Genomic DNA, 27,477 nt, shown 5'->3' on the forward strand with positions numbered 1-27,477 from the left:
TAGGGTGTTCTTATGGTAAAAAAATTAAGCAGACTTTGTTTTTGTTGTAAAACAGTTCTTTGCAAGGGCAAAACCGGGGGGCGGTAGCCCTCATTTATAAAAGATACAATAGTTGTTTTTATGGTAAAAAACTACAGCAGACTTCGTTTGTGTTGCAAACCAGTTCTTCGCAAGAGCAAAAGCGGGGGGGTGACATTAAAAAAACCTTAAGAAAAGAGGCTGCAAAAGCGGGGGGTTTGGGGGGCGGCAGCCCCCCAACATTTCCTCCTAATCCCTGTGCGTTGTAAGGTTCGACCTTGTAACTCAGCCTCTTCAACTCTTTAGAAAACGTAGTTTTTTTCAAATAATTACTTATAATAGCTGGGCTCTTAAGTAGGAGCTGTCGGAAATGCAGCTTTGGAGTTGGAGACAAGAGCATAAGAAAACATGCTTATAAATTGGAGCATAAAAAAAAGCTGATGAAATACTACTATAGAAAATTATTATAATCCAGTTCTTATCTGAGAGTACAATCCGAACACAACAGATTATTATGGAAAAGTCGAGTTCGAGTTTGACATCTAAAATTCAGGATTTGGAGTCAGCATAATAATGTTAAAATTCTGATGAGTCAAAGTCGAATTTTTAAGCTTCCAAGAGTCTGAATAAAATGTGTATTTCAGAAACATTAATACATCAAAATTAAAAACTTTTTCCCAATACAGGGATAATAAAACAGAGAAGGATAATATCTTCTTAAATTTTTAAAATTTCTATATATTTTCCATAAAATTTTTTAAAATTAATAAAAAATATAATAAAAAAGAAACAAAATAAAACGGCCATAGATCTGGAAATGAACTGCATAGGCTGCCAAAATGTAGCTTCGAAGTCAAGACATAAAACAATTTAGCCAATATCGAGACCTATTGAGATATGGAAAGAACTTGGTTGAACTTTTTGAACAAAACACACACACACACAAAAAAAGAGAAAAAAAGTGGAGTGTGTCATTCTATTCAGAAAATGATTATATCACATAAAAAAAATCAATAAATTATGTTAGGATCTTCTTAGAGTTATAATAACATTTTTATAACACTCTCCTCAGTGGAAAGTGACCTTAGGCGCCATCTTCGATGGCTCAGGTTACAAATTCTGTAGGGCAAAACATAACAAAATATGGGTATCCAACTGTCCCCTGAACTTCAACATAGATAAAAATCAACATTTGATCTTGAAGATTTGTGAAGACAAAACAGGGGGCACCTTGCGTTAAATATATTCTATAGAACATGTGCGGCATATATGAAAAAAAAAACACGGATCTGTGCGAATGAAATAGATCCTTCATTTCGAATTGTCACAACTTCAAATGCAGTAAAAGGTGCGTCAGAATTGAGATTGTCGTTTCAAGGTCACCTCTGCTAAAATTGTGGCTGATGTGATACTAAAAGAGAAAAAAACTATAAGCTTGTAAAGATTTAAACAACTAAGCCTACACTATTTTTGAAAACAATTTTTTATTTTAGCAAATATTCTATAAAATCCGAGACCTTATGTGGCCTCGGACAATTAGCATCCTTGGGTAGGTAAAAATAGCAACAAAAAATTTTGAGGACTCAGAATTGAAATGCCAACACATTGGAGATTCAATATGAGCATTTCGTTTATTTTTTATTTTTGTCATTCAGACCAAGGCCTCGACTGAGTCCGTTGATTTTGAATGGAAAATCAAGTATTTTGCAGTAGGCATCAAGACATGGCTAATTGTAGGGAAAAAGCCAAGACAGAGAGTCCGAGTAACTGAGAGGCAAAAATGTTTAAATGGCACGGGTAAATGTTGGGAGTAAGTATGACTCTCTTATTGGACAAGTACTTATGTGTTTTTGGAAAGGCAAGCCTATTCTCAAGCAGGTTGACCAAGGATTTAAAATTGATATAGGACCATAATATTGCCCGGAATAAGAGGCAAACGAGGCACGCCTGCCTATGGTCTTAGGAAGGTAGACCAAGAATTTAGAATTGATACAGGATAATTAATGTGCTTAGAATAACAGGCAAACAATACGTTTAAAGCCATCTTTATCTTCCAAACAGTACCTATTCATTGCCTAAGCTCAGCCCCGCATTCTGAGCAAATTTTAATTTTTCAAATTTTTGGGTCACTCACTTGCCCGAGACACTGGGCGGGTGGGCACCCCCATATATTGTTCCAATTGCTCTCTCAATTTAGCACCTCTTCACAGATGCCCACCGTCACCAGTCACTTTGCAAATAGTATGTATTCAATGCCCCAGCTCAGCCCAGGATTCTGAGCAAATTTCAACTTTTCATAAGTTTTTTAAATTTTTGGGTCACTTGCCAGAGACTCTGGGCAGGTGGGGGCCTCAAAAAATTGTCCCAAATTCCTCTCTCACCTTAGAACTTATTGACAGATGCCTAAAGCAGTGAATGATTTAGACCGTTTCCCTAGCGGTAACCATGCACTACACACATACCACCAATATTTTTTTCATTTTCACATGAGGTCCCAATCTAGCCCATGTTCAGTGATGTTAGTGAAAAAAATTACGGCTGATGCGAAACTAAAAGAGAGAAAAAGAAATTCATAAAATTTCAAAAATTTAACCAAATAAATTAAATGGATGCGCAGACAGCCGTAACTTAACTTTTATTTTTGAAAAGAGAAACGGCTTTAGCACATATTCTATAAAGTGTCTTTGGGTAAGAAAGTCCAAGTAGTGTGCTATCAATTGACACGGAACCTACAGGAAAACCTACAAGAATATGGTCAAAAGTGTAATAGATTGAAAACCTACATGAAAATATACATTGAAATTGCGCAAGAAAAAGCCATGGTTGTGTCATTAAACTCACGCGTGAATATTTTAAAAGTTGGCACACTATAATGCATTTTATGAAACTAAAGTCGAGGTTTTTTAAACTTGGCACGGTATAATGTGGTCATACATGTTTTGAGAGTATGGTCGTAATAATATAATGTGGCTAAACAGTTTTTTTTTCTATTTTTTTTGTCAATTGCACAATGAATGTACGTCATGACTTCACGAGTACATTCCTAAGAAACTGGTACGATATAAAGTAGTCAAACATGTTTTGGGGGCATGCACAAAATTATGTAACTCAACCAGACTGGTTTTTTGAAAGCATAATGTGTACATGTATGTAGGCTTTGTTATTAAAAACTTGGACACTACAATCAGAATTGTTTGATTGACATTTAAAAAGGGGTAATGAGATTTGCGAATTGGAGTGTAGGAGTCGCGAATTTGATCCTATTAAGGATTTACTGGAAATAAAATTTTTTAACTAGAAATGGCTGAAAAGTGTTTTGGGGGAGATGGGGTGATTGTGTACTGTATAATACACATGTGATGTTTGGACAGTGTTGTCAATTTAAAATAGGTTAACTTTCCCTTCGTTCCCCCATTTCTGAGGGCAGGAGAGGGGGGGGGGTCAATTTTGGAGGGAAAACCAAACATACTCAGAATCAAAAATAAATGGGATCTGCCTCAATGGGAAGGCTCAGAGGCCCTTCGTTCCCCTACTTCTGAGGGCAGGGGAGGAGGTCAATTTTGGAGGGAAAACCAAAAATACTCAGAATCGAAAATAAATGGGATCTGTCTCAAGGGGAAGGCTCAGAGGCCCTTCGGTCCCCCATTTCTGAGGGCAGGGGAGGGGGGTCAATTTTGGAGGGAAAACCAAAAAGACTCAGAATCTAAAATAAATGGGATCTGCCTCAAGGGCAAGGCTCAGAGGCCCTTCGTTCCCCCATTTCTGAGGGCTGGGGAAGGGGAGGGGTCAATTTTGGAGGTAAAGCCAAAAATACTCAGAATCGAAAATAAATGGTATCTGCCTCAAGGGCAAGGCTCAGAGGTCCCTACTTCCACCTCTTCTGAGGGCCGAGGAGGGGAGGGGTCAATTTGGGAGGGAAAACCAAAAATAATAAAAATCGAAAATAAACGGGATCTGAACCACGGGGTAGGGTCAGATACCCAGCGGGCCCCCCGGTCTGTTTGGAGGTAAGTGGAGAGGGTAAATTTAGGAGGGACAACCAAAAAAAATCAGACTTAAAAATAAATGGGTTCTACCACACGGGGAAGGCTAAGTGGCCCTTCGTTCCCCCATTTCTGAATGCAGGGGAGGGGGGGGTCAATTTTGGGAGGGAAAATAAAAAAGAAGCAGAAAATAATAAAAACTGTAGAGTTTTCACGGGGAAGGCTCCGAGACCCCTCCGCCCCCCAGGACTGAGAGCAGGGGAGGTGGGACAAGTTTGGAGGGAGAACCAAAAATACTCAGAATCGAAAATAAATGGGATCTACCTCAAGGGGAAACAAAAATGCGCAGAATCGAAGATAATTTCCATTCATATTAGTTTTTAACGATGCTCCTTATTTCTAGTTGAAAATGCTTATTTTTTAATTTAATTTGGAATGAAAAGTCAAACTCTAACATAAAGAACAAGGTATTTTGGAGGGGGAATCTGATGAAATAATTTAGGTCGTATGATCTATTTAACTTATTTTTATAATTCAATAGTTTTTCAGTAAGGACACTCAATATCCTAAAAGTGCATGATTAAAACTTTTAACATGAGCATCGATGTTGTTAGCAGATTTTCAAAACGTATCGTTTATGAGGGTTGGTGTATCTGATGAAATAATTTAGTTCGTAAGATCAATTTAATTTATTTTTTAATTCAGTAGTTTTTCAGTAAAGACACTCGATAGCCTAAAAGTGTTTGATTCAAATTTTTACCTTGAGCATCGTAGTCGTTAGCATATTTTAAAAAAAGGATCTTTTATGAGTACTGGCGTATATGATGAATTATTTTATTACGGATTATCCATTTAATTTTTTTTTTAATTCATTAGTTTTTCAGTAAGGACACTCAATATCCTAAAAGTGTTTGTTTAATACTTTTACCTTGAGCATCTAGGCTGTTATCATAATGTCAAAAAAGTATCTTTTATGTGGACTGGCGTATCTGATGAAATAATTTTGGTCGTCTGATCAAGTCAATTTATTTTTTAATTCAATAGTTTTTTCAGTAAGGACACTCGATATCTTAAAATTGTTTGATTCAAACTATTACATTGAGAATCGTTGTTGTTAGCTTAATTTCAAAAATAATATTTTATGAGTGCTGGCTTATCTTATGAAATACTTTAGGTTGTCTGATCAATTTCATTTATTTTTTAATTGAGTAGTTTTTTCAGTAAGGACACTCGATATCCTAAAAGTGTTTGATTCAAAATTTTACCTTGAGAATCGATGTTGTTGGGTCCCAGTCCACCAGCCTGAAGGGTGGAAATCCACTAGCTCCGAATTGGGGTCTTAGTCCACCAGCCTGAATGGTGGAAATCCACTAGCTCAGTATTGGGGTCTCAGTCCACCAGCCTGAATGGTGGAATTCACTAGCTCAGAATTGGGGTCTTAGTCCACCAGCCTGAATGGTGGAAATTCACTAGCTCAGAATTGTGGGTCTTAGTCCACCAGCCTGAATGGTTGAAATTCACTAGCTGAAAATTGGGGTATTAGTCAGTGTCCAGATTGGAGCGTTGGGGTCCGACTATCTGGGCTTTATATGTCAAGGGCTGAATGCTAAGCGATGGACATGAGCTCGATTGGGACCCCATTGTGAAAACCGAAAAGAAAAAACAAAAATATATTGTTGGTATGAGTGTAGAGCATGGCATGTTTACCGCTAGAGCAACAGTCTAACCGTTGACGGCGTTAGGTATCCGTAAATAAGTTTTAAGGCTAGAATGTAAGTCGGGAAAAATTTTTGGAAGTGCCCAGCTCATCTGCCCAGAGTCTCAGGCAAGTGACCCTAAATTTGAAAAAGTGTACATTGGCTCAGATTTTCTAAACTGAGCTGAGACAATGAATATATACTATTGGGAAAGTGATTGGAGACGCTGGGCATCCGTGAACAAGTGCTAAATTGAGAGAGGAATTTGGGACAATATTTGGGGGCGCCCACCAAATATTATCCGGCAGGTGACCCAAAAATTTAAAAAACACACAGAGACGACAAACACAAAGAGACGAATCACACACAGATAGGACAAACACACAGAAACAACACATAGAGACGACACATGCACAGAGACGATATACACACACAGAGTCAACACACACAGAGAGACAAGACATACACACAGAAATGACAAACACACATAGAGACGACACACACACAGAGACGTCACACACACACAGATACGAAACACACCTAGAGATTACACACACAGAGAGACAACACACACACAGAGACGACACACACACAGAGACGACTAACACAAATAGACGACACACACAGAGAGACTACACACACACAGACGCTACACACATAGAGAGAACACACACACACATAGACGACATACACATATAGACGACACACACACACAGACGAAACACACAAAGAGAAGACCCACATAGAGAGACTACACGCAAAAAGAGACGATACACACACAGAGACAACACAAACACACAGAAACGGCAGACACAAAGAGACGACACACACACAGGTAGTACACACACAGACACACGACATACACACACAGAGACAACCCACATATAGATACAACACAGACATAGAGATGAAAGACACACTGAAACGACACACACACTTAGACTACAAATTCACAGAAACGACACACACACACAGAGACAACACACACACAAAAATTAAAAACACAAAGAGACTACAGACACACAGAGACTAATCACAAACAGAGATTAAAAACACCCAGACCAGAAAAAGATTTACCACACATTCACATAGACTATACAGACACACAGAGTCAACACACACAAAGAGACTAGACACACACACAGATATGACAAACACACATAGATACGTCACACACACACAGAGACGAACCACACAGAGACACGACACACACAGCGACACAACACACACAGAGATACAAACAGCACAGATACGACACACACACACACACACACACAGGGACGACACACACAGAGACTGAAAACACGCAGATACGAAATACACATCGAGACGACACACACACAGATACTACAAGAAAAAAGACAATAAACACCCACCACACCCCCAGACGACAAAAACCTAGAGACAACAAAGAAACAGAGACGACACCCCAACAGATACGACAACACATATAGAGAAGACACGCACACAGAGACAACACACACACAGATACGAAACACCCACAGAGACTACACATTCACAGAGATGACACACACACAGAGACCACACACAAACAGAGAGTATAAACACACAGAGACGACAGACACAAAGAGAAGAAACCCGCAGAGAGAGTACACACACACACCCACCACACATAGAGACGACACACACACAGAGACGAGACACACACACGGAGTCTACACACACACAGATACGAGACTAGCCGAATCTGATGAAATACATTATGTCGTCTGATCACTTTAATTTATTTTTAATACAGTAGTTTTTTTTAGTAATTACACACTAAACAACACCCACACCGAGAGAAAACACACACACACAGAAGAAAAACACAGACGACACACACCCACAGACGAAAAACTCAAAGTGACGACTTACACATAGAGACGACAGACACACACACACACACACATACACAGAGACGACAAACACACAGAGACGAGACACATAGAGAGACGACACACACACACAGAGAGACGAAACACACAGATACGAAACACACAAAGAGACTTAATTCAGTAGTTTTTTTCAGTAAGGACACTCGATATCCTAAAAGTGTTTGATTCAAACTTTTACCTTGAGAATCGATGTTGTTGGGTCCCAGTCCACCAGCCTGAATGGTGGAAATCCATTAGCTCAGTATTGGGGTCTTAGTCCACCAGCCAGAATGGTGGAAATACACTAGCTCAGTATTGGGGTCTAAGTCTACCAGCCTGAATGTTTGAAATTCACTAGCTCAGAATTGGGGTCTTAGTCCACCAGCCTGAATGGTGGAAATTCACTAGCTCAGAATTGGGGTCTCAGTCCACCAGCCTGAATGGTGGAAATTCACTAGATCAGAATTGGGGTCTTAGTCAGTGTTCATTGTGGAGCGTTGGGGTCGGACTATATGGGCTTTATTTGTCAAGGTCTGAAAGCTAAGCAATGGACATGGGCTCGATTGGGACCCCATTGTGAAAATGGAAAACAAAAAACAAAAATATATTGTTGGTATGTGTGTAGAACATGGCATGGTTACCGCTAGGGCAACAGTCTAACCGTTGACGGTGTTAGGTATCCGTAAATAAGTTCTAAGGCTGGAGTGTAAGTTGGGACAAATTTTTGGAGGTGCCCACCTCATCTGCCCAGAGTCTCAGGCAAGTGACCCTAAATTTGAAAAAGTGGAAATTGGCTCAGATTTTCTAAACTGAGCTGTGACAATGAATAGATACTATTGGGAAAATGATTGGAGACGCTGGGCATCCGTGAACAAGTGCTAAATTGAGAGAGGAATTTGGTACATTATTTGGGGGCGCCCACCCACCCAGAGTCCCCGGCAGTTTATCAAAAAATTAAAAAAACACACAGAAACGACATACACAAAGAGACTAATTACACACAGATAGTACAAACACACAAACACGACACATAGAGACGACACATGCACAGAGACGAAACACAGACACACAGAGACAACACACAAAGAGAGACGAGACACACACACAGAGACGACAAACACACATAGATACGACTCACGCAAAGAGACGTCACACACACAGATACGAAACACACATAGAGACGACACACACACACAGAGACAACATCCACACAGAGACGACACACAAGCACAGAGACGACACACTCAAAGTGACGACTGACACATAGAGAATACACAAACACACAAATTACACAGAAATAGAGACGACACACACAGAGAGACTACACTCAAAAAGAGACGACATACACATAAAGACTACACAAACACAGATATGATACACATACATAAACGAAAGATATAGAGAGACGACACTCACACAGAGACGACACACACACAGAGACACCACACGCAGATATACTACCCACACACAGAGACGACAAACTGACAGAGAGTACAAACACACAGAAACTACAAACACATACACAGACGACAAACACATAGATACCACACAGACATAGAGATGAGAGAGACATAGAGACGAAACACACACAGAGACTACAAAATCACAAATACGACACACAAACACAGAGTCCACACAAACACAGAGAGGAAAAACAGACATAACCCACAGACACAAAGAGACTAATTACACACAGAGATTACAAACACACATAAAAGACACATAGAGACGACACAATCACAGTTACGAAACACACACATAGAATCAACACACACAGAGAAACTAGACACACAAACACAGAACTGACACACACACAGAGAGACGACCCACACACAGAGACGTCACACACACACAGAAAAGACACACATACATAGAGACGACATACACAGAGAGACAACACACACATAGATACACAATACACTGAGAGACGCGACACACACAGGCACACACGTCAAACACTCTCACAAGAACCACACAAAGAGTAGACATAAAAATCGAGACGACACACACACACAGTGAAGAACCGACAAACTACCAACCCAAAGCACACACATACACACACACAGAGAAACCATACATCTAGAGAACCTGCACACAAACAGACGACTCACACACAGAGACGAAACCACATAGAGAGACGACGCGCAAACAGAGACGACAAACACACAGAGACAACACACACACAGATAACAAACACACACAGATACGAAACACACACAGACACGACACACTCAAAGAGACGACACACTCAAAGTGACGACTTACACATAGAGACGACACACACACACTTTTTGGGGTGGACTGAGACCCCAATACTGAGCTAGTAAATTTCCACCATTCAGGCTGGTGGACTAAGACCCCAATACTGAGCTAGTGGATTTTCACCATTCAGGCTGGTGGACTGGGACCCAACAACATCGATTCTCAAGGTAAAAGTTTGAATCAAACACTTTTAGGATATCGAGTGTCCTTACTGAAAAAAACTACTGAATTAAGTCTCTTTGTGGGTTTCGTATCTTTTTGTGTGTGTGTGTGTCGTCTCTTTGTGTGTGTGTGTTGTCTCTGTGTGTGTGTCGTCTCTCTGTGTGTGTGTGTCGTATCTCTATGTGTATCGCATCTGTGTATGTGTGTGTGTGTGTGTGTGTGTTGTGTCTGTCGTCTCTATGTGTATGTCGTCTCTTTGAGTTTGTCGTCTGTGTGTGTGTGTCGTCTGTGTGTGTGTTTCGTATCTGTGTGTGTGTGTGTGTTCTCTCTGTGTGCGTGTTGTCTTGAGTGTCCTTACTAAAAAAAACTACTGTATCAAAAAAAAAAAAAATTAAATTGATCATACGACCTAAATTATTTCATCAGATACGCCATGTCTCGTCTCTCTCTGTGTGCTGACTCTGTGTGTGTGTATCGTCTCTGTGCCCTTGCCATCTCTATGACTCAGGTAGGTGTTTGTGTACTTTCTGTGTGTGAGTAGTTTCGTTGTGTCCGTCGTCACTGTGTGTGTTTAGTCTCTGTGTGTGTCATCTCTCTGAATGTGTCTACTCTCTGTGTGAGTATTATCAGTGTGTGTGTTGTCTCTGTGTGTGTGTCTTCTCTGTGTGCGTTTAGTGTCTCCCTGTGTTGTCGTCTCGGTGTTTTTGTCTTCTCTATGTGTGTGTCGTCTCTCTGTGTTTGTATGGGTCGATTATGTGTGCTTTTAGTCTCTATGTGTGTGTCGTCGCTCTGTGTAAGTCGTCATTTTGAGAGTGACGTCTGTGTGTGTGTTTAGTCTCTGTGTGTGTGTTGTCTCTATGTGTGTGTCGTCTCTATGTGTGTTTCGTATCTTTATGTGTGTGTCGTCTCTTTGTGTGTGTGGTCTATATGTGTGTGTGTCTTTTCTGTGTGTGTGTCTCGTCTCTATGTGTGTGGATCGTCTATGTGAGTGTGTAGTCTCTCTGTGTCTTGTCTGTGTGTTTTTACTATCTGTGTGTGTGTCGTATCTGTTTGTCTGTCGTCTCTGTGTGTGAGTGGACTATGTGTGTGTGTGTCGTCTCTGTGCATGTGTAGTCTCTGTGTGTGTTTCGTATGTGTGTGTCTGTCATCTATCTGTGTGGGTTGTCTCTCTGTGTGTGTCGTCTCTGTGTGTTTGTATAGTTTCTGTGTGTTTGTCCTCTCTGTGCGTGTGTCGTCTCTGTGTGTCTTTCGTATCTGTGTGTGTGTGTTGTCTCTGTGTGTGTGTCGTCTCTGAGTGAGTCTCGTCTCTCTATGTGTGTCGTCTCTTTGTGTTTGTCGTTTCTGTGTGTGTGTTATCTCTCTGTGTAAGTCGTCACTTTGAGTGTGTTGTCTCTCTATGTGTGTCGTCTCTGTGTGTGTGTAGTCTATATGTGTAAGTCGTCACTTTGTGTGTTTCGTCTGTGTGTTTGTGTATTCTATGTGTGGATCTGATGTCTGTGTGTGTGTGTTGTCTCTATGTGTTTGTAATCCCTTTTTTTGTTTATTATCTTTGTGCGAGTCACCTCTCTTTGTGTGTGTCATCTCTTTGTGTTTGTCATTTCTGTGTATGTGTCTAGTCTGTATGTGTGTGTTGACTCTGTGTGTGTGTATCGTCTCTGTGCTTGTGTTGTCTCTATGTGTTGTTTCTGTGTTTGTCCTCTGTGTGTGTGATTCGTCTCTTTGTGTCTGTCGTCTCTGTGTGTTTTTTAAATTTTTGGGTCACCTGCCAGAGACTCTGGGCGGGTGGGCGCCTCCAAATGTTGTCCCAAATTCCTCTCTCAATTTAGCGCTTGTTCATGGATGCCCAGCGTCTCCAATCACTTTCTCAATAGTATATATTCTTTGTCTCAGCTCAGTTTAGAAAATCTGAGCCAATTTCATCTTTTTCAAATTTAGGGTCACTTGCCTGAGACTCTGGGCAGATGAGGTGGGCACTTCCAAAAATTTTTCCCGACTTACATTCTAGCCTTAAAACTTATTTACGGATACCTAACGCCATCAACAGTTAGACTGTTGCCCTAGTGGTAACCCTGCCATGCTCTACACACATACCAACAATATATTTTTGTTTTTTGTTTTCCATTTTCACAATGGGGTCCCAATCGAGCTCATGTCCATCGCTTAGCATTCAGCCCTTGACATATAAAGCCCAGATAGTCGGACCCCAACGCTCCAATCTGGACACTGACTAAGACCCCAATTCTGAGCTCGTGAATTTCAACCATTCAGGCTGGTGGACTACGACCCACAATTCTGAGCTAGTGAATTTCCACCATTCAGGCTGGTGGACTAGGACCCCAATTCTGAGCTAGTGAATTTCCACCATTCAGGCTGGTGGACTGAGACCCGAATACTGTGCTAGTGGATTTCCACCATTCAGGCTGGTGGACTGAGACCCCAATACTGAGCTAGTGGATTTCTACCATTCAGGCTGGTGGACTAGGACCCAACAACATCGATTCTCAAGGTAAAAGTTTGAATCAAACACTTTTAGGATATCGAGTGTCCTTACTGAAAAAAACTACTGAATTAAAAAATAAATTAAATTAATCATACGACCTAAATTATTTTATCAGATACGCCAGAACTCATAAACGATCTTTTTTGAAATTCTACTAATAACATAGATGCTCAAGGTAAAAGTTTGAATCAAACACTTTTAGGATATCGAGTGTCCTTACTGAAAAACTACTGAATTAAAAAATAAATTAAATTGATCATACGACCTAAATTATTTCATCAGATACGCCAGCACTCATAAGCGATCCTTTTTTGAAATTCTGCTAACAACATAGATGCTCAAGGTAAAAGTTTGAATCAAACACTTTTAGGATATCGAGTGTCCTTACTGAAAAACTACTGAATTAAACAATAAATTAAATTGATCATACGACCTAAACTATTTCATCAGATGCGCCAGCATTCATAAACGATCCATTTTTAAAATTCTGCTAACAAAATCTATGCTCAAGGTAAAAATTTGAATCAAACACTATTAGGCTATCGAGTGTCCTTACTGAAAAACTACTGAATTAAAATATAAATTAAATTGATCTTACTAACTAAATTATTTCATCAGATACGCCAGCCCTCATAAACGATCCTTTTTGAAATTCTGCTAACAACATCGATGCTCAAGGTAAAAGTTTTAATCAGACACTTTTAGAATATCGAGTGTCCTTACTGAAAAACTATTGAATTTAAAAAAATTAAATTGATCATACGACCTAAATTATTTCATCAGATTCCCCCTCCAAAATACCTTGTTCTTTATGTTAGAGTTTGACTTTTCATTCCCAATTACATTAAAAAATAAGCATTTTCAACTAGAAATAAGGAGCATCGTTAAAAACTAAGATGAATGGAAATTATCTTCGATTCTGACCATTTTTGTTTCCCCGCCAAAATTGACCCCCCCCTCCCCTGCCCTCAGAAATGGAGGAACGAAGGGCCTCTGAGCTTGTCCCTCGAGGCAGATCCTATTTATTTTCGAGTCTGAGTATTTTTGGTTTTCCCTCCAAAATTGACCCCCCCCCTCCCCTGCCCTCAGAAATGGGGGAACGAAGGGCCCCTGAGTCTTCCCCTTGACGCAGATCCCATTTATTTTCGATTCTGAGTATTTTTGGTTTTCCCTCCAAAATTGACCCCCCCCTACCCTGCTCTCAGAAATGGGGGAACGAAGGGCCTCTGAGCCTTCCCCTTGAGACAGATCCCGTTTATTTTCGATTCTGAGTATTTTTGTTTTTCCCTCCAAAATTGATCCCCCCTCCCCTGCCCTCAGAAATGGGGGAACGAAGTGCCACTGAGACTTCCCCTTGAGGCAGATCCCGTTTTTTTTCAATTCTGATTATTTTTTGTGGTCCCTAAAATATTGACCCTCCCCGGCCAGCCAAAATGGAGGCCGGCTGTGACTCTGAGCCTTCCCCTTGAGTCCGTTCCCGTTTATTTGCGAGTCTGAGTCTTTGTGTTTTTCGCTCCCAAATTGACCCCCCCTCCCCTGCCCTCAGACAAGGGGGGCCGAAGGGCCTCTGAGCCTTGCCCTTGAGGCAGATCCCATTTATTTTCGATTCTGCGTATTTTTGGTTTTCCCTCCCAAATTGACCCCCCCTCCCCTGCCCTCAGAAAAGGAGGAACGAAGGGCCTCTGAGCCTTCCCCTTGAGGCAGATCCCATTTATTTTAGATTCTGAGTATTTTTAGTTTTCCCTCAAAAATTGACCCCCCCTGCCCTCAGAAATGGGGGAACGAAGGGCCTCTGAGCCTTCCCTATGAGTCATATCCCATTTATTTTCGATTATGAGTATGTTTGGTTTTCCCTCCCAAATTGACCCCCCCCTCCCCTGTCCTCACAAATGGGGGAACGCATGGTCAGTTAACCTATTTTCAAATTAAAACTCTGACCAAAACTCACCTTTTTATTATACAGTAAACAATCAACCCAACTCCTCAAAAACACTTTTCAGCCGTTTCTAGTTAAAAATTTTTATTTCAAGTAAATCCTTAATAGGATCAAATTCGCGAATCCTACACTCCAATTCGCAAATCTCATTTTCCCTTTTTAAATGTCAATCAAACAATTCTGATTGTAGTGTCCAAGTTTTTAATAACAAAGCCTACACACATGTACACATTATGCTTTCAAAAAATCAGTCTGGTTGAGTTATATAATTTTGTGCATGCCCCCAAAACATGTTTGACTACTTTATAACATAACAGTTTTTTAAGAATGTACTCGTGAACTCATGACGTACATTCATTGTGCAATTGACAAAAAAAACAGAAAAAAAACCTGTTTGACCACATTATATTATTACGACCATACTCTCAAAACATGTATGACCACATTATACCTTGCCAAGTTTAAAAAACCTCGACTTTAGTTTCATAACATGCATAATAGTGTGCCAACTTTTAAAATATTCACGCGTGAGTTTGATGACAAAACCATCGGTTGTTCTTGCGCAAGTTCAATGTATATTTTCTTGTAGGTTTTCAATATATTACACTTTTGACCATATTCTTGGAGGTTTTCCTGTAGGTTCCGCGTCAATTGATAGCACACTACTAGTCCATGGGCAAGTATAAAAAGTCCATGCGTAAGAAAAATTAAAAAGTGTATACTTTGCTCTCTCAGATCGAGATCTGATATCTGGGACTCATCCTGGATCGAAACTTCAGTTGGAGAAAACACTGCGACAGCATAGCATGCAAGCTAGCGAGAGGCCTTGCAGTTCTGTACCGTTTTCAAAATTTTACCTTTGAAAATTCTGCTTTTATTGTATTTTTCGTTAATAGCGCCTTATATATATTATAGTTATTTGATTTGGGCGAGTAATTTTAGTTGCAATTTTAGAAGAGTTCAAGTTCTGCAGAATAAGGTTATAAGGTTGATTGGCAGGTATGCTCGTGGTATGGATAGCACTGAATAACTTTTTAGAAAGTTGATACTTTCAAAGGGTATTTGTGTTTCAGTGTCTGAATGGTCTTGCATCAGATTTTTTTATGAATATTTTTAAGCCTAATTCGTTTTATCACGATTATTCGACTAGGACTGCGGATACTCTTGCATCTGAGCCACGAAACACAACGAGAGCGAGTCATGTGACCAGACAAATGGGCCCTATTCCGAACCGTCAGTTCGGAATTCGTTCCCAGATTCCGTTCGTCAAGCTGAAAGTGTGTCACAGCTTAAAACCCGTATTAAAAATAATTTCTTTTCAGGAATTTGGCAGTGTTAAAGGCTCGAGAGAAGGCTTTTTTTTGTAGATTTTTTTTTTATATTGTGCCATTATTTGTTTATCATTATTCTCAATTATTATTCTTGTTATCCCCTTTTTTTCATTTGAATTGTCAGGATGAATTGGCATGCATAATATCCAACCGGTCGCTTTTTCAAGACTCATTTTGACTTAGTGAGACTTGTTGTCATGTTGTGTTGTTTTTGTTTTTATAAAAATGTTTGAAACTGAAAAAAAAAAATAGGAAAAAAAATTGAAAGGCCAAAAGATTAGAGATTCAGTCTGAATATTTTTTTTTTTATGATTCTGCAAATCTATGTTTATCTTCAATATTTATTATTAGGCTATTCAAGGGAAAAATTGCGGCTGAGATAAAACTAAAAAAGAGAGAAAAACAAATTCACAAACTTGTAAAAATTTAAACAAATAAATTAAATAGATACGGAGACAGCCCTAACTTATCTATTTATGACAGAAAATAATCTGTTCTAGCACATATTCTAAAAAATGTCCTATGGTAAGACCATGGGAAAGTATAAAAAGTCCATGTGTAAGAAAAATAAAAAAGTATATTAGGAAAAAGAACTGAAATACAGATAGATTGGGGTTTTAGTTTGAATGTTTCTTTTATGAGTTTGCAAATCAATGTTTATTTTCACTATTTATTATTAGGCTATTTCTGGGAGAAATCGCGGCTGAGACAAAAGTAAAAATAATAGACAAAAAATTCATAAAATTTCTAAATTTAAACAAATAAATTAAATAGATACGGAGACAGCCCTAACTTATCTATTTATGAAAGAAAATAATCTGTTCTAGCACATATTCTAAAAAATGTCCTATGGTAAGACCATGGGAAAGTATAAAAAGTCCATGTGTAAGAAAAATAAAAAAGTATATTAGGAAAAAGAACTGAAATACAAATAGATTGGGGTTTTAGTTTGAATGTTTCTTTTATGAGTTTTCAAATCAATGTTTATTTTCACTATTTATTATTAGGCTATTTCTGGGAGAAATCGCGGCTGAGACAAAAGTAAAAATAAGAGACAAAAAATCATAAAATTTCTAAATTTATAACAAATAAATTAAATAGATACGGAGACAGCCACAACTTATCTATTAAAAAAAAAAAAAAAAAAAAAAAAAAAAAAAAAAAATCAGTTTTAGCACACATTCTATAAAATCTCCTTGGGTAAGACCTGGGGAAAGTACAAAAAGTATATGGGTAAGAAAAATAAAAAGTGTATTAGGAAAAGAATTGAAATTCCAATAGATTGGATTTTCAGTTTGAATATTTCTTTTATGAGTTTGCAAATCAATGTTTATTTTCATTATATTTTTTATAATGCTAATCAAGGAAGAAATTGCGGCTGAGATAAAACTAAAAAAGAAAGAAAAACAAATTCATAAAGTTGCAAAAATTTAAACAAGTAAATTAAATAGATACGGAGACAGCCTTAACTTACCTACTTTTGAAAAAAAAAATCAGTTTTAGCATATATTCTATAAAATGTCCTTGGGTAAGACCATGGGAAGGTATAAAAAATCCATGGGTAAGAAAAATAAAAAAGTGTACCAGGAAAAAGAATTGAAATGCCAATAGATTGAAATTTGAGTTTGAATATTTATTTTATCAATTTACAAATCAATTTTTATTTTCAATATTTATTATTATAAGCTTATATAAGCTTATTATAACATTTATTAGCTTATAAAAATTTAGACAAAATAAATTACATGGATACGGAGACAGCCGTAACTTATCTATTTTGGAAAAAAAAAATTCAATTTTAGCATATATTCTGTAAATTTCCTTGGCGGTAAAAAGTCTATGGGTAAGAAAAATAAAGAAGTATATTAGAAAAAAGAATTGAAATGCCAATAGATAGGAGTTTCAGTTTGAAATTATGAGTTTGCAAATCAAAGTTTATTTTCAATATTTATTATTAGGCTATCCAAGGGGAAAATTGTGGCTAAGTTGCAACAAAAAAATAAGAAAAAAAACAATATATTTAAAATCTTATAAATATTTAACCAGATAAATTAAATGAATATGGACTAAGTGAGTATTTTTCTTATGTGTTTGTATTTGCTGTTTGTTTTTAATTATCTCAATTTTATTAATTTTTTTCGTTCTTAAAATTCATTAATAGGTATATCAATATAGTAAACATCACTTTTTACTATTTGTTAATTTACCAATAATTATATTATAATTTAGATTTAATAATTACTTTTTTATTAATCTATTTTCTATTATTACCATTCGTTAATAGGTTATTCTCGGGAAAAGAAACCAAAAAAAGTAAAGCAAACACATTCATTAGCGACTTATAAAGAGTATAAAGAGTAATAAAGAGTAACAGTTACTTATAAAGAGGAAGAAAATAATTTAATTGGACGTGGAATAAATGAATATGAAGACATACCTGGCTTACCTTATTTTTGATTTTAGCATCTAAATAGAACCATTAAAACAAAAAGAAAAATTAAAATTGAACCCTCAGCGTCATCCCTCTACGTAACACCTTCACAACCCCTTTTTTTGGGACATCCGTTCTGCAGTATATTGTAAAATTTTAGCGCAATTTTATTAGAAATTTAATACAGCTTTAAAATGTTACAGTTTTTTCTTTGTATCAATTGATTAAACCATCTATTGATTACTATCTTAGATAATATGATGGACTAGATAGATAGACTATCTTATTAGATAGCATTGGTTCCCATGTAACTGAGCCCTCGTTTAACTCAACTCATTTGACCTAACCCTCGTTAAACTTGACCCCCCTTAAACTCAACCCCTGTGGAATTCAACCCTCATTTAATGCAACCCCCATTCAATTCATTATAAATCGAACTCAACCCCTGGGACAGCTTAAGTAAACGAGGTTGAGTTGAATGGGGATAAAAATAAGTTAAATGGGGTTGGGTTGAATGGGGGTTGAGTTTGATGAGGGTTGAGGCAAATGGGTTAAATGAGTTGAGTTGAATGGGTATGCGTTAAACTGGGGTTGAGGTACACGCACCAAGATAGTGTTGACTATCTATTGGCTATACTTTCAAACATTATTCCAGAATGTGTGCACAACAGAGCCCCAGTAGTAACAACAATGGGTTACTTCTTCTTGCTCTCTAGTCTAAAATTGCACGAAGGACAGACAATTTTCGTCAAATGAGGAGGTCATCACAATCGTCAACAATTATTTTGCTGAAAAAAAGCCGATTGATTTCATGAAATTATGGGAGATTAGACTTGATAAATGTGTAAAAAAAAACAAATTTAAAGAAAAATGTCTTGCATCATTGTTATGTCAGAAAATTTTCAAACCAACCTCGTATTTAAAAACAATTAGATTTTTAGATTAGTATCAAAACTTCAAAAAATAAATAAATAATAACAACAACAAAACTGTAAGTAACACGATAGAGAGACATAATCAAAATCAGCGTAGAACTAAATATTAACTTAACAAGAACGTTTAAGATATAAACACGTAATCAAATCAGAGAGTACGTACAGCAGATGGGCGATGGGAGGGTGGTAAAAACTTGAAGGGATAAATACACATGCCTTCCAATCAGTTTACCCGAGTCTTCAGTTTAGTCTTCAGGGCAAGGGTTATAAGTTATGGCCTGGGTGCATATATGGTTCTTATGGAATGAATGCTCATATAAACTTCAGAGGGATCATTTGATTGGAAATTGAAAGTTCTAGTTCACTTTTTAAGCGTCAAAAGATATTGGAGGGTAGCCAGATATTGGAGGGATAAAAGTCATTTAGAAGCTATTATGTTCGAGGCCCTTCGATACCTTAAAAATTATTTTACGAGCCTTACCAGGGACGTACGCAGGGAGGGGGGGCATCCCAGCTGGTTATTGAGAAATCCAAATATGATAAAACCATGGTATACACATCATTATCTTGAATGAGAATTGAGACACTATAATAAGAATTGGAACTAAAAACAATTAATCAAGTGACCTCAGAATTTATGTATTAACATTATTGATTCAGTTACATTACATGCATGATTAATATTGTGAGCTCTATCAGCATAGCTCACGAGGACTGGACCCAAAAAACACAAACTCGATAAAAAAGAAAGAAAAAAGAACATGACCTTATGATAGCATGTGAGCATATTTTCGATGGCCAAGGGCCAAGCTGCTGGCTGTAGTGAGCACAGCAAGGGAAGGGAGGCGACGTCAGCCTATGTTTGAGAGGAATACCTTTTAATACCTTAAATTATTAATAATTTATTAATTATTTTAAATTATTTTATTATTTTAAAGTCCGTCATTTTGTGAAAACTATTGTCTAGAGTAGATTTCTTTCAAAATTTGAAAATAAACAAAATTTCACCTTTGTCAGTAGGTGATGCCAAGTTCAGTGACGAAAGTGATGAAGAAAGGTTAATATTAGAGGAGACAGATAACATGGAAGGGTATTGGGGCATGTCACCTTCCCACTCTTCGACTGGCAAACAGGTTTCAACCATCGCTTCAAGACAGTTGACGAAGAGCTCAGCACTGTCAGCGGTACAATTAGACTACAAAATAAATACACGGTAATAATATATGTCCAAAATAAGAAAAATAAAAGAAGAACTCTATTTATATAACTGTATATATTTTAAACTGATATTTTTAAAATATATATATGTGTTAATAAATATAGGAAACAGGCACTCATGTATCCTAAACGTATAATTCATAGTTTTAAACATATAATTCATTTAAATCTTTCTCATAAAGAAATATTAAAAAAAAAAAAAAATGGAACTTACTGGGAGGGTGTAAAGGGAGGCTTTGAATAGATTGGGATGGAGAAGGAGCGTGCGTAGCTGGGTTAGCCTCAGGCGGTTTCGTGCTGCGGTGAGATGTTAGCAGTAGTAGTAGCAGTAGTACAATTCATTTTGTATAATCTTATATATCCTACATATTCATATTAAACATATAATACCCTAAATATAACCACTAATGTTTGCGGTAGTTTCTCTTAGTTCAATTTCGGTTTGATTATTAATAATAGTTTCAGCTCGTTTTAGGTTTGATTTCTTCGTTCATGATACTTAATTTCTATTGGATTTCAGTTTAGCTTCTTATTTGAGCTTACTTGTGTTTTGGAGTAGCACTACAGCTTTTGTTTATTATCATTTATGGTTGTAATCAACGGTTATGACGTCAGTAATCATCTTATGTACGAAAATGTAGTTTTTTGTCAAAAAAGTAATTTTATTTTAAAAATTGTGTTTCGGCAATAAATATAACAATTTCCTTAAAAATGAGCCCCTAAGCAGCTCTCTGATGTTCCAGTGTTCCGCTAGCTGCGGAGAAAGAAAAAACGGAAAAAAGATGTTTCCCACGAAAAAACAGTGATTTTCCTTGTTGTTCAAACCAAGTTTTCTGTTCAAGTTTTCTGTATAGGGGTAATGGTATACTATGGTCTAGTGGTTTCGATCCGACGCCATTTTTAGGATTTAAGGCTATTTTTTGGTTACTATGGACCATGATCGCCCTTTACTAGGTTGCATCTACCGCTGCAACCACGATATTTTTACGGTAATTAGCAGTTTGCTGTTCGGTAGTGGCAAGAGATGGAGATTCAGATCCAGGGGCCGCCACACATTAATGATCACCAGTTTGTCTAAAAGAACCGTCAAGGAAATACTGCAATTTTTTACTCTGGAAATCTGCTGACAGAGTCTGATATGGTATTGAGCGATGATGAATAAGTTCAAGGATTTGCAGATGATACAGCAGTTGCTCAAGCGGATGCTGAAATGGATAACCTAGTAAAGTTTCTTCAAATGGCATTGGGGCGAATTTATAATTGGATGGATACTAACAAACCACCAATTAAGACACAAAATATGAAGTTTTGGTATTTTTTTAGAACTGGAAAACCATGTAGCTCTTATTTGGAATAAGGTCTTGGAGAGGAGTTATGCCGAGACCCGAAAATGTTATTAATAATCCCTTGGTGTTTATGTTGATGCAAATTCATCATTTAAAGACTTTTCAGCAATGATTGGTCTAAAAATTTCAACAAATCTTGTTGAAGAAATAAGAGCATTGCTTTCCTATCAAAACTCTTCGGCTTTTGTATTTCCCGCTTATTCCATTGCATACAAGTCCTAGCCGAGTTGTTGGCACGCTACACTTGAAATCCTTTGTCCATGAGGAGGGGGATCTGAGTCCTGGTGTCGTTATTTGGTTTGAAAAGGGGATCACTGGCGTGATTGTAACCTTAGCCATAGTCGACCCAGCTCTAAATGGGTACCTAGTGAAATCTGGGGAAGGCAAACAGGATGGGCGTTAAACCGGACTGGGGAAGGTAAACAGGATAGGACCCCCTCACTTCGAAAGAATATCCTTGAATAAAAATTCAACCATTTAGCTAGTTACAATGTACTTGTAGATTTAACTTCGCCTCGATAAAGAGCAAAAGTACAAAAAACAACAACAAAAAACATAAAGAACGAATACAGCGATTATTCATATTATAATTCACAAACACAAGAATTAAGGATGCAGGTAGAAAAAAACTAGATCCTCCTCAAGAAAAACTCTTTCAACCCCTCCTTAATTCTTGGATTTTAACCTCAACTTCCTCAAAAGATTGGGTCGATGTATCCTGTGAAAAATCTTTTCCATTTTCTATATTAAAAACAATTTGCCACTCTTTAATTGCTTCTTATTTGAATTACTACACAATTGTTCGTCTTAATACCATTTTGACGCATAAACATTATTGTCCTTCAAAATAGGGCAGTAGGAATACTTGGAAATTTTTTTACATCGACCTTCAAAAGTTGAAAATCAATCAAAAACAAAAAGGATATTCTTTTTCTGAAATGTGTTTTAAACAATCGTGTAACGATTTGATTCCTCATGGTGTTTGGTTTTGGACATCTTTATTAAAGTTGACAATACAATTTAATCCTTCAACTTTAAACCAATTTGCTTTAATTTCCATTCCCCTTCCCCTCCTTTCCCTCCTACTGGTAAGTGTTTTTTCCACACATCAAATTAACTTTCTCTTCTATCACTAGTAGTGACTTTTTTCTTCTTTTTTTTTTGTTAAAGAAATAATTCCTCTTGCAACATAAAAATTTTAAATCCTTTATTGTTTGACAACAACGATAAGCAATCAATGGCAAAGGATAAAAAATCCGAGCATTGCTCTGGCAACACTGTCGTGAGAGAAGCCGACCTAAGATTGCTACAACAGCAAACGTTGCACAAACAACTTGTATCCAATTTAAACTCAGAAATAGCTTAGGATAAGATACCGGCTTTTCATGCGTCTTGAGCTGGGATAAATTAATGAACAACACCACAGACGGCGGTCATAATAAAGGTGTCGTTGGAAGAGCCAACAGCAAAGTTCTAGAGTCTGAACCTGAAGTTTCATATACATTTCACTGTATTGTCCATAGATGTCTTCAAGATTGTCACTCGATAAGCTTCACGTGCTGTCCTGCTCAATTTTTGCTTATAAATTTCTGAATTCTTCACTACCATTATGTTTCTCGAAAGTATTTTCGTAGGTGGGAACGTGTCAAAGGAGACCTGATAATATACAATTATTGGTTGTGCTTTTTACACCGACTGTTCGGTCTGATTTCTCGGTTGACGTCGCGTCTACCCTGGTGTAGAATTCTGTATGAGAAGTCTTGAAACCGGAGTTAACACTTTGATCATTGATCATTTGAACATTTTGGTCAAATCTAAAGACATTCGTTGGTGGTAATGCTGATATTGAGATTCCTTGCTAATTTCATTTGTGACATTCATTATATAGTTAGTTAGATATTGTTATTATTATGTCTTCTTTTTTTGTTTATGTTTAGTGAATGTAATAGGTCCTGATTCCATCCTCCACCGAATAGAATAAAATTTTGTTAATGTGAATTAGATTATGTGAAATAAATTACCGATGGCAAATGGGTTCCCACATGCAAGAGGAAGGAGGAGCTAATAAGGAGGAGCTGGAAGGAGGAGTTTTTTTCTATTTTCTTCTTTTTAATTTAGTGGTTGCTCAACATAATTATTCTTACAGGTATAGTTTATAGTTCCAAATGAAGGAGCATTTTCAGCTAATTTACCGTATCAGTATGAATTGTTTGTCACACTAAACTTTTACTGTCCCATTAAAAACTGCCCCGTATTTAAAAAAATAGTTGCTGATTCATTAATTTTAAACACTTGTTGACATAAAAAAAAGGAATGTCATTTATTCCCGACAAAAATAAGAAAAAAAAGGAAGAGGACAAGACAAAAAAACAACTAGGCTAATTTACAACAAAAAAAAGACGAAAAATAAATACGAAAAAAAGGAAATGCAAAAAAAAGAAAAAAAAAGAAAAAAAAGACAAAACAACAAGGTTAATGTTCCAACCAATAAATAACGAAAACAAATCAACTATATTAGAAAAGACCTCCGCTAGGCTGTCTTCAGCGCTCCAAAAAAAAAAAAAAATATATTAAAAACCAAACTTAAGGTATTTTCGACGTAACAGATAGAACAAAGGCCTTACAGGTAAGACAAGCGCGAATTATATCGTAGGAAAAGCGTTGTTTTTAGTATTATCATAGGCCAAGATAAAAATAGACAAAACGAAGTAGCAAACAAACAAAATTTCTTTTCTATTTAGAAACAAAATTTCTATTTAGAAAGACTGTTTTGTTCTAAGAGACTGTGATACCTTCTGGAGTCAGTTTCAGTAAAGTCTAATATTAATTTATTAATCTTTTTAAGCCGAGAAAAAAGAAGTAAAAAAATAAGTAAAGCAGAAACCTACTTTGGTAAATGGGCCAGCAAACCGCCAAAGTCCACCAAAACCGCAGCTTTGTAGATAATGCAGCTGCTGTTGATTTGCGTCTTCGCACGCTACCATATTTCTAATTATGCTATGCACTGAAGAGAGTATAGCTGGATCATGGCAAAGCGACAGAACGTTGTTTATTCGCCCATCCAAAAGACTATGACTGTAAAATAATATGAATATAAGATTATATAATAAAAAAATTATATTTAAAATTAAAATATAATATTAAGCATAAAATAAAAAAAAAAAAATTAAATTTGTTTCTCGTTTATAATTTAATGAATTTTTTTAATGCTCCTGCTTCCAAAATAAAAAAAAAAAAAAAAGTTTCGTAATCCATTCTTGAAATAAAAAATATAATATTCAAAAAATAAACAACTAAAATAAAAATAAAAAACAATATATTGCAACAGCTTGTATTCTGTATTCTTCAAAGCATTAAACGCAACATTCATCAACAAAATAATGTAAACGTAGGCGCATACTTAAGGGGGGGGGGGAGCACAGGGCCGGAGTGACCCCCTGTCGACTTAAGTTTTTTTTAAAATTCTGATAGTATGTAAAAATATCCTTCTTCATTTATATATCCCCAATTTTTGTCAGTAATTAGTAAAACCTCATTCTGAATGTCAGTCCAACAGGATTCTATGACATTCTCTACTGATTTTTACAGATTAAAAAAAGGGAAATCATATCACAAAAGACACAAACACAAAAATAAATATGAATACAGAAGACCCCAAAACACTCCTCCCAAAAACAAAAAATTCAACAAAAAAGAGCCCAAAACACAATATACAAGTATTGAAAAGGTTCTACGAAATACATAAGACTTTACGTTTAATTTACGATAATTCATAATTTTAGGCCTCCGCCCTCTTTGAAACAATTACATTTTTTCTACACCTATGAATACAACAGCTGGGTTAGGAAATGGCAATGGTGCAATAAATCACCCAGAAACCATAAATCGTAGGTACCAAGACCTGAAGGGGCTGGAAGTGAGAACTAACCAAGCATTAAAAAGCTGAAAATTTGGAAGAAGAAGTACCGTTATCTTGATTAAAAAGAAAAAATCTAGAAAAGGGCAGCCCTAGGCCAACAAGGCAGCACCAAGGTGCTGGTTTCGTGGAAGTGTGTAGCCTACTCGCAAGTCTCTATTTAGAGACATTTGTATATTATTGCTTAGAAAAACAAATTGTAGGATAATTTAATGATGAAAGTATAAATTTTCAAAATATATTTTTATAAAAGTAACTAAATTTAAAAGCAATATTAAATCAATACAGATTTTACGAAACAAAGCCCTAAGAATCCTGAAACTTTTTATTTCATCACCCATTGCACTTCCAAATAAGTCTTCTACAATATCTTTATATACTTATTTATATATACTTCCAGTTTCACAAAAATTTACTTTTGGAGAAATTCTTTTCAAATTTAATTATGAAATTAAAGAATTACCACCATATTAACTCAACCAAAGTTTGCTCTCCCAATCACAATATTTATTTAATTATAACACTCGACAAAAAAAAGAAAAGAAAAAAGAGTGTCTACATTGACAAGTAAAGTACTGAGAGATCTAAATTTGCTCCGTCTGGGTCGACAGCCCGGTGTTGGGATGCTCAAAAAGATCTTATTAATAAACTTACTTCAATCCTATTAATAAAAAGGAATCCTAAATTTTAGTTAGTTCAAAATTATTTTTAATTTAGCGTCTATTTAATAATATAAAGTTATTTGTATGGTTTGTAGTTCTGGGTGATTATGGGCCTCTCGACTATCTTCTAGCATTAATTTATATCTAATAATAATGAAATTTTTTATATTTATTTTCGAATCCTGGGCTAGCTGCTGCTTTCATATTACTGTTGTATTATTGTATCTTTGTCGTCGTGTTTATCCCTGTACTGAAGTGTTATTTGTTATTTTATCTTTGTCTAGGCTTAGTTTTTCGAGCTTTGTGTCCCCATGGGCAAATATATACATGTATATGTGAATAATAAAATTATTGAACTTGAACAAAATTGGTACATTTTGTAAACAAATAGTCTTGCTATTTCATTTATAGAATGGAGTTGTACAAACAAATTTTTTAAACTCTGAGCGAATTTCTTTTTGGAATATAAAATAATTTTTGAAAGTTTTTCTTGGACAGGCTTTACGTTTTTGGGGTGTAGGTTCATGGAGGACATCCTATGCATTTATAAATATGATATAGGCCTAGTCGTTTTTTTCTCCCCCCTCCCATATGTAACTCCAATTTCCTTTAAATCCTTCCTTATGACGACCTTCCACCTTATTCCGGGATGACCTGCTTAACTATTTGGGACCAGATGAATGGCCAGAAAACACAATCGTTGGACATATGGCATCCTTCAGCCATTAAACGTGGCAATTGAATTGAAAATCAAGTATTTTGCAGTAGGCATCAAGACATGGCTAACTATAGAAAACGCCAAGACAGATAGTCCGAGAAATTGAGAGGCAACTGTTTAAATGGCAGGATTAAGTATGACTCTCTTATAGGACAAATGCTTTTGTGTTAGTTTTTGGAAAGGCACGCCTACCCAGAGTCTCAGACAAGTTGACCAAGAATTTAAAATTGACATAGGACCATTAGATTACCTGAAATGAGATGCACATATTTAGAGCCCTGGAAATTAGTATCACACCTTATGTATCACATTAGTATCACTTTTCGCACAGCTTACTCTTTGATGTACGGTTAGTCAGAGAAGTACCTTAAACTACCCTTAGACAATTCGTTTGAAAAACATTGATCATTAGCCTTAGCCACGAAGCACCCATATTTCAGAGCTATATTTAGCCTTAGCCTTAGCCTATATTAGCATTATCCACT

The 27,477-nt window shown here is 36.7% G+C and overlaps 1 protein-coding gene across 1 annotated transcript in view; it reads right to left on the minus strand.

The window, feature by feature from the left end:
- Window positions 1-637: 637 nt before the first annotated feature.
- Window positions 638-27,477, minus strand: part of Nf1 (neurofibromin 1) — a 350,626-nt gene continuing 323,786 nt past the window's right edge. The window contains 3 exon segments of the mRNA XM_089097671.1: window positions 638-1,429; window positions 20,141-20,327; window positions 24,585-24,771. Of these exon segments, the coding sequence (XP_088953797.1) occupies window positions 1,407-1,429; window positions 20,141-20,327; window positions 24,585-24,771 (397 nt within the window). The 3' untranslated portion in view covers window positions 638-1,406.

This window comes from Artemia sp. Qi Xiang Cuo, chromosome 12 (assembly GCF_049724085.1).
Source record: "Artemia sp. Qi Xiang Cuo chromosome 12, ASM4972408v1, whole genome shotgun sequence".
In the NCBI taxonomy this organism is placed as follows: domain Eukaryota; kingdom Metazoa; phylum Arthropoda; class Branchiopoda; order Anostraca; family Artemiidae; genus Artemia; species Artemia sp. Qi Xiang Cuo.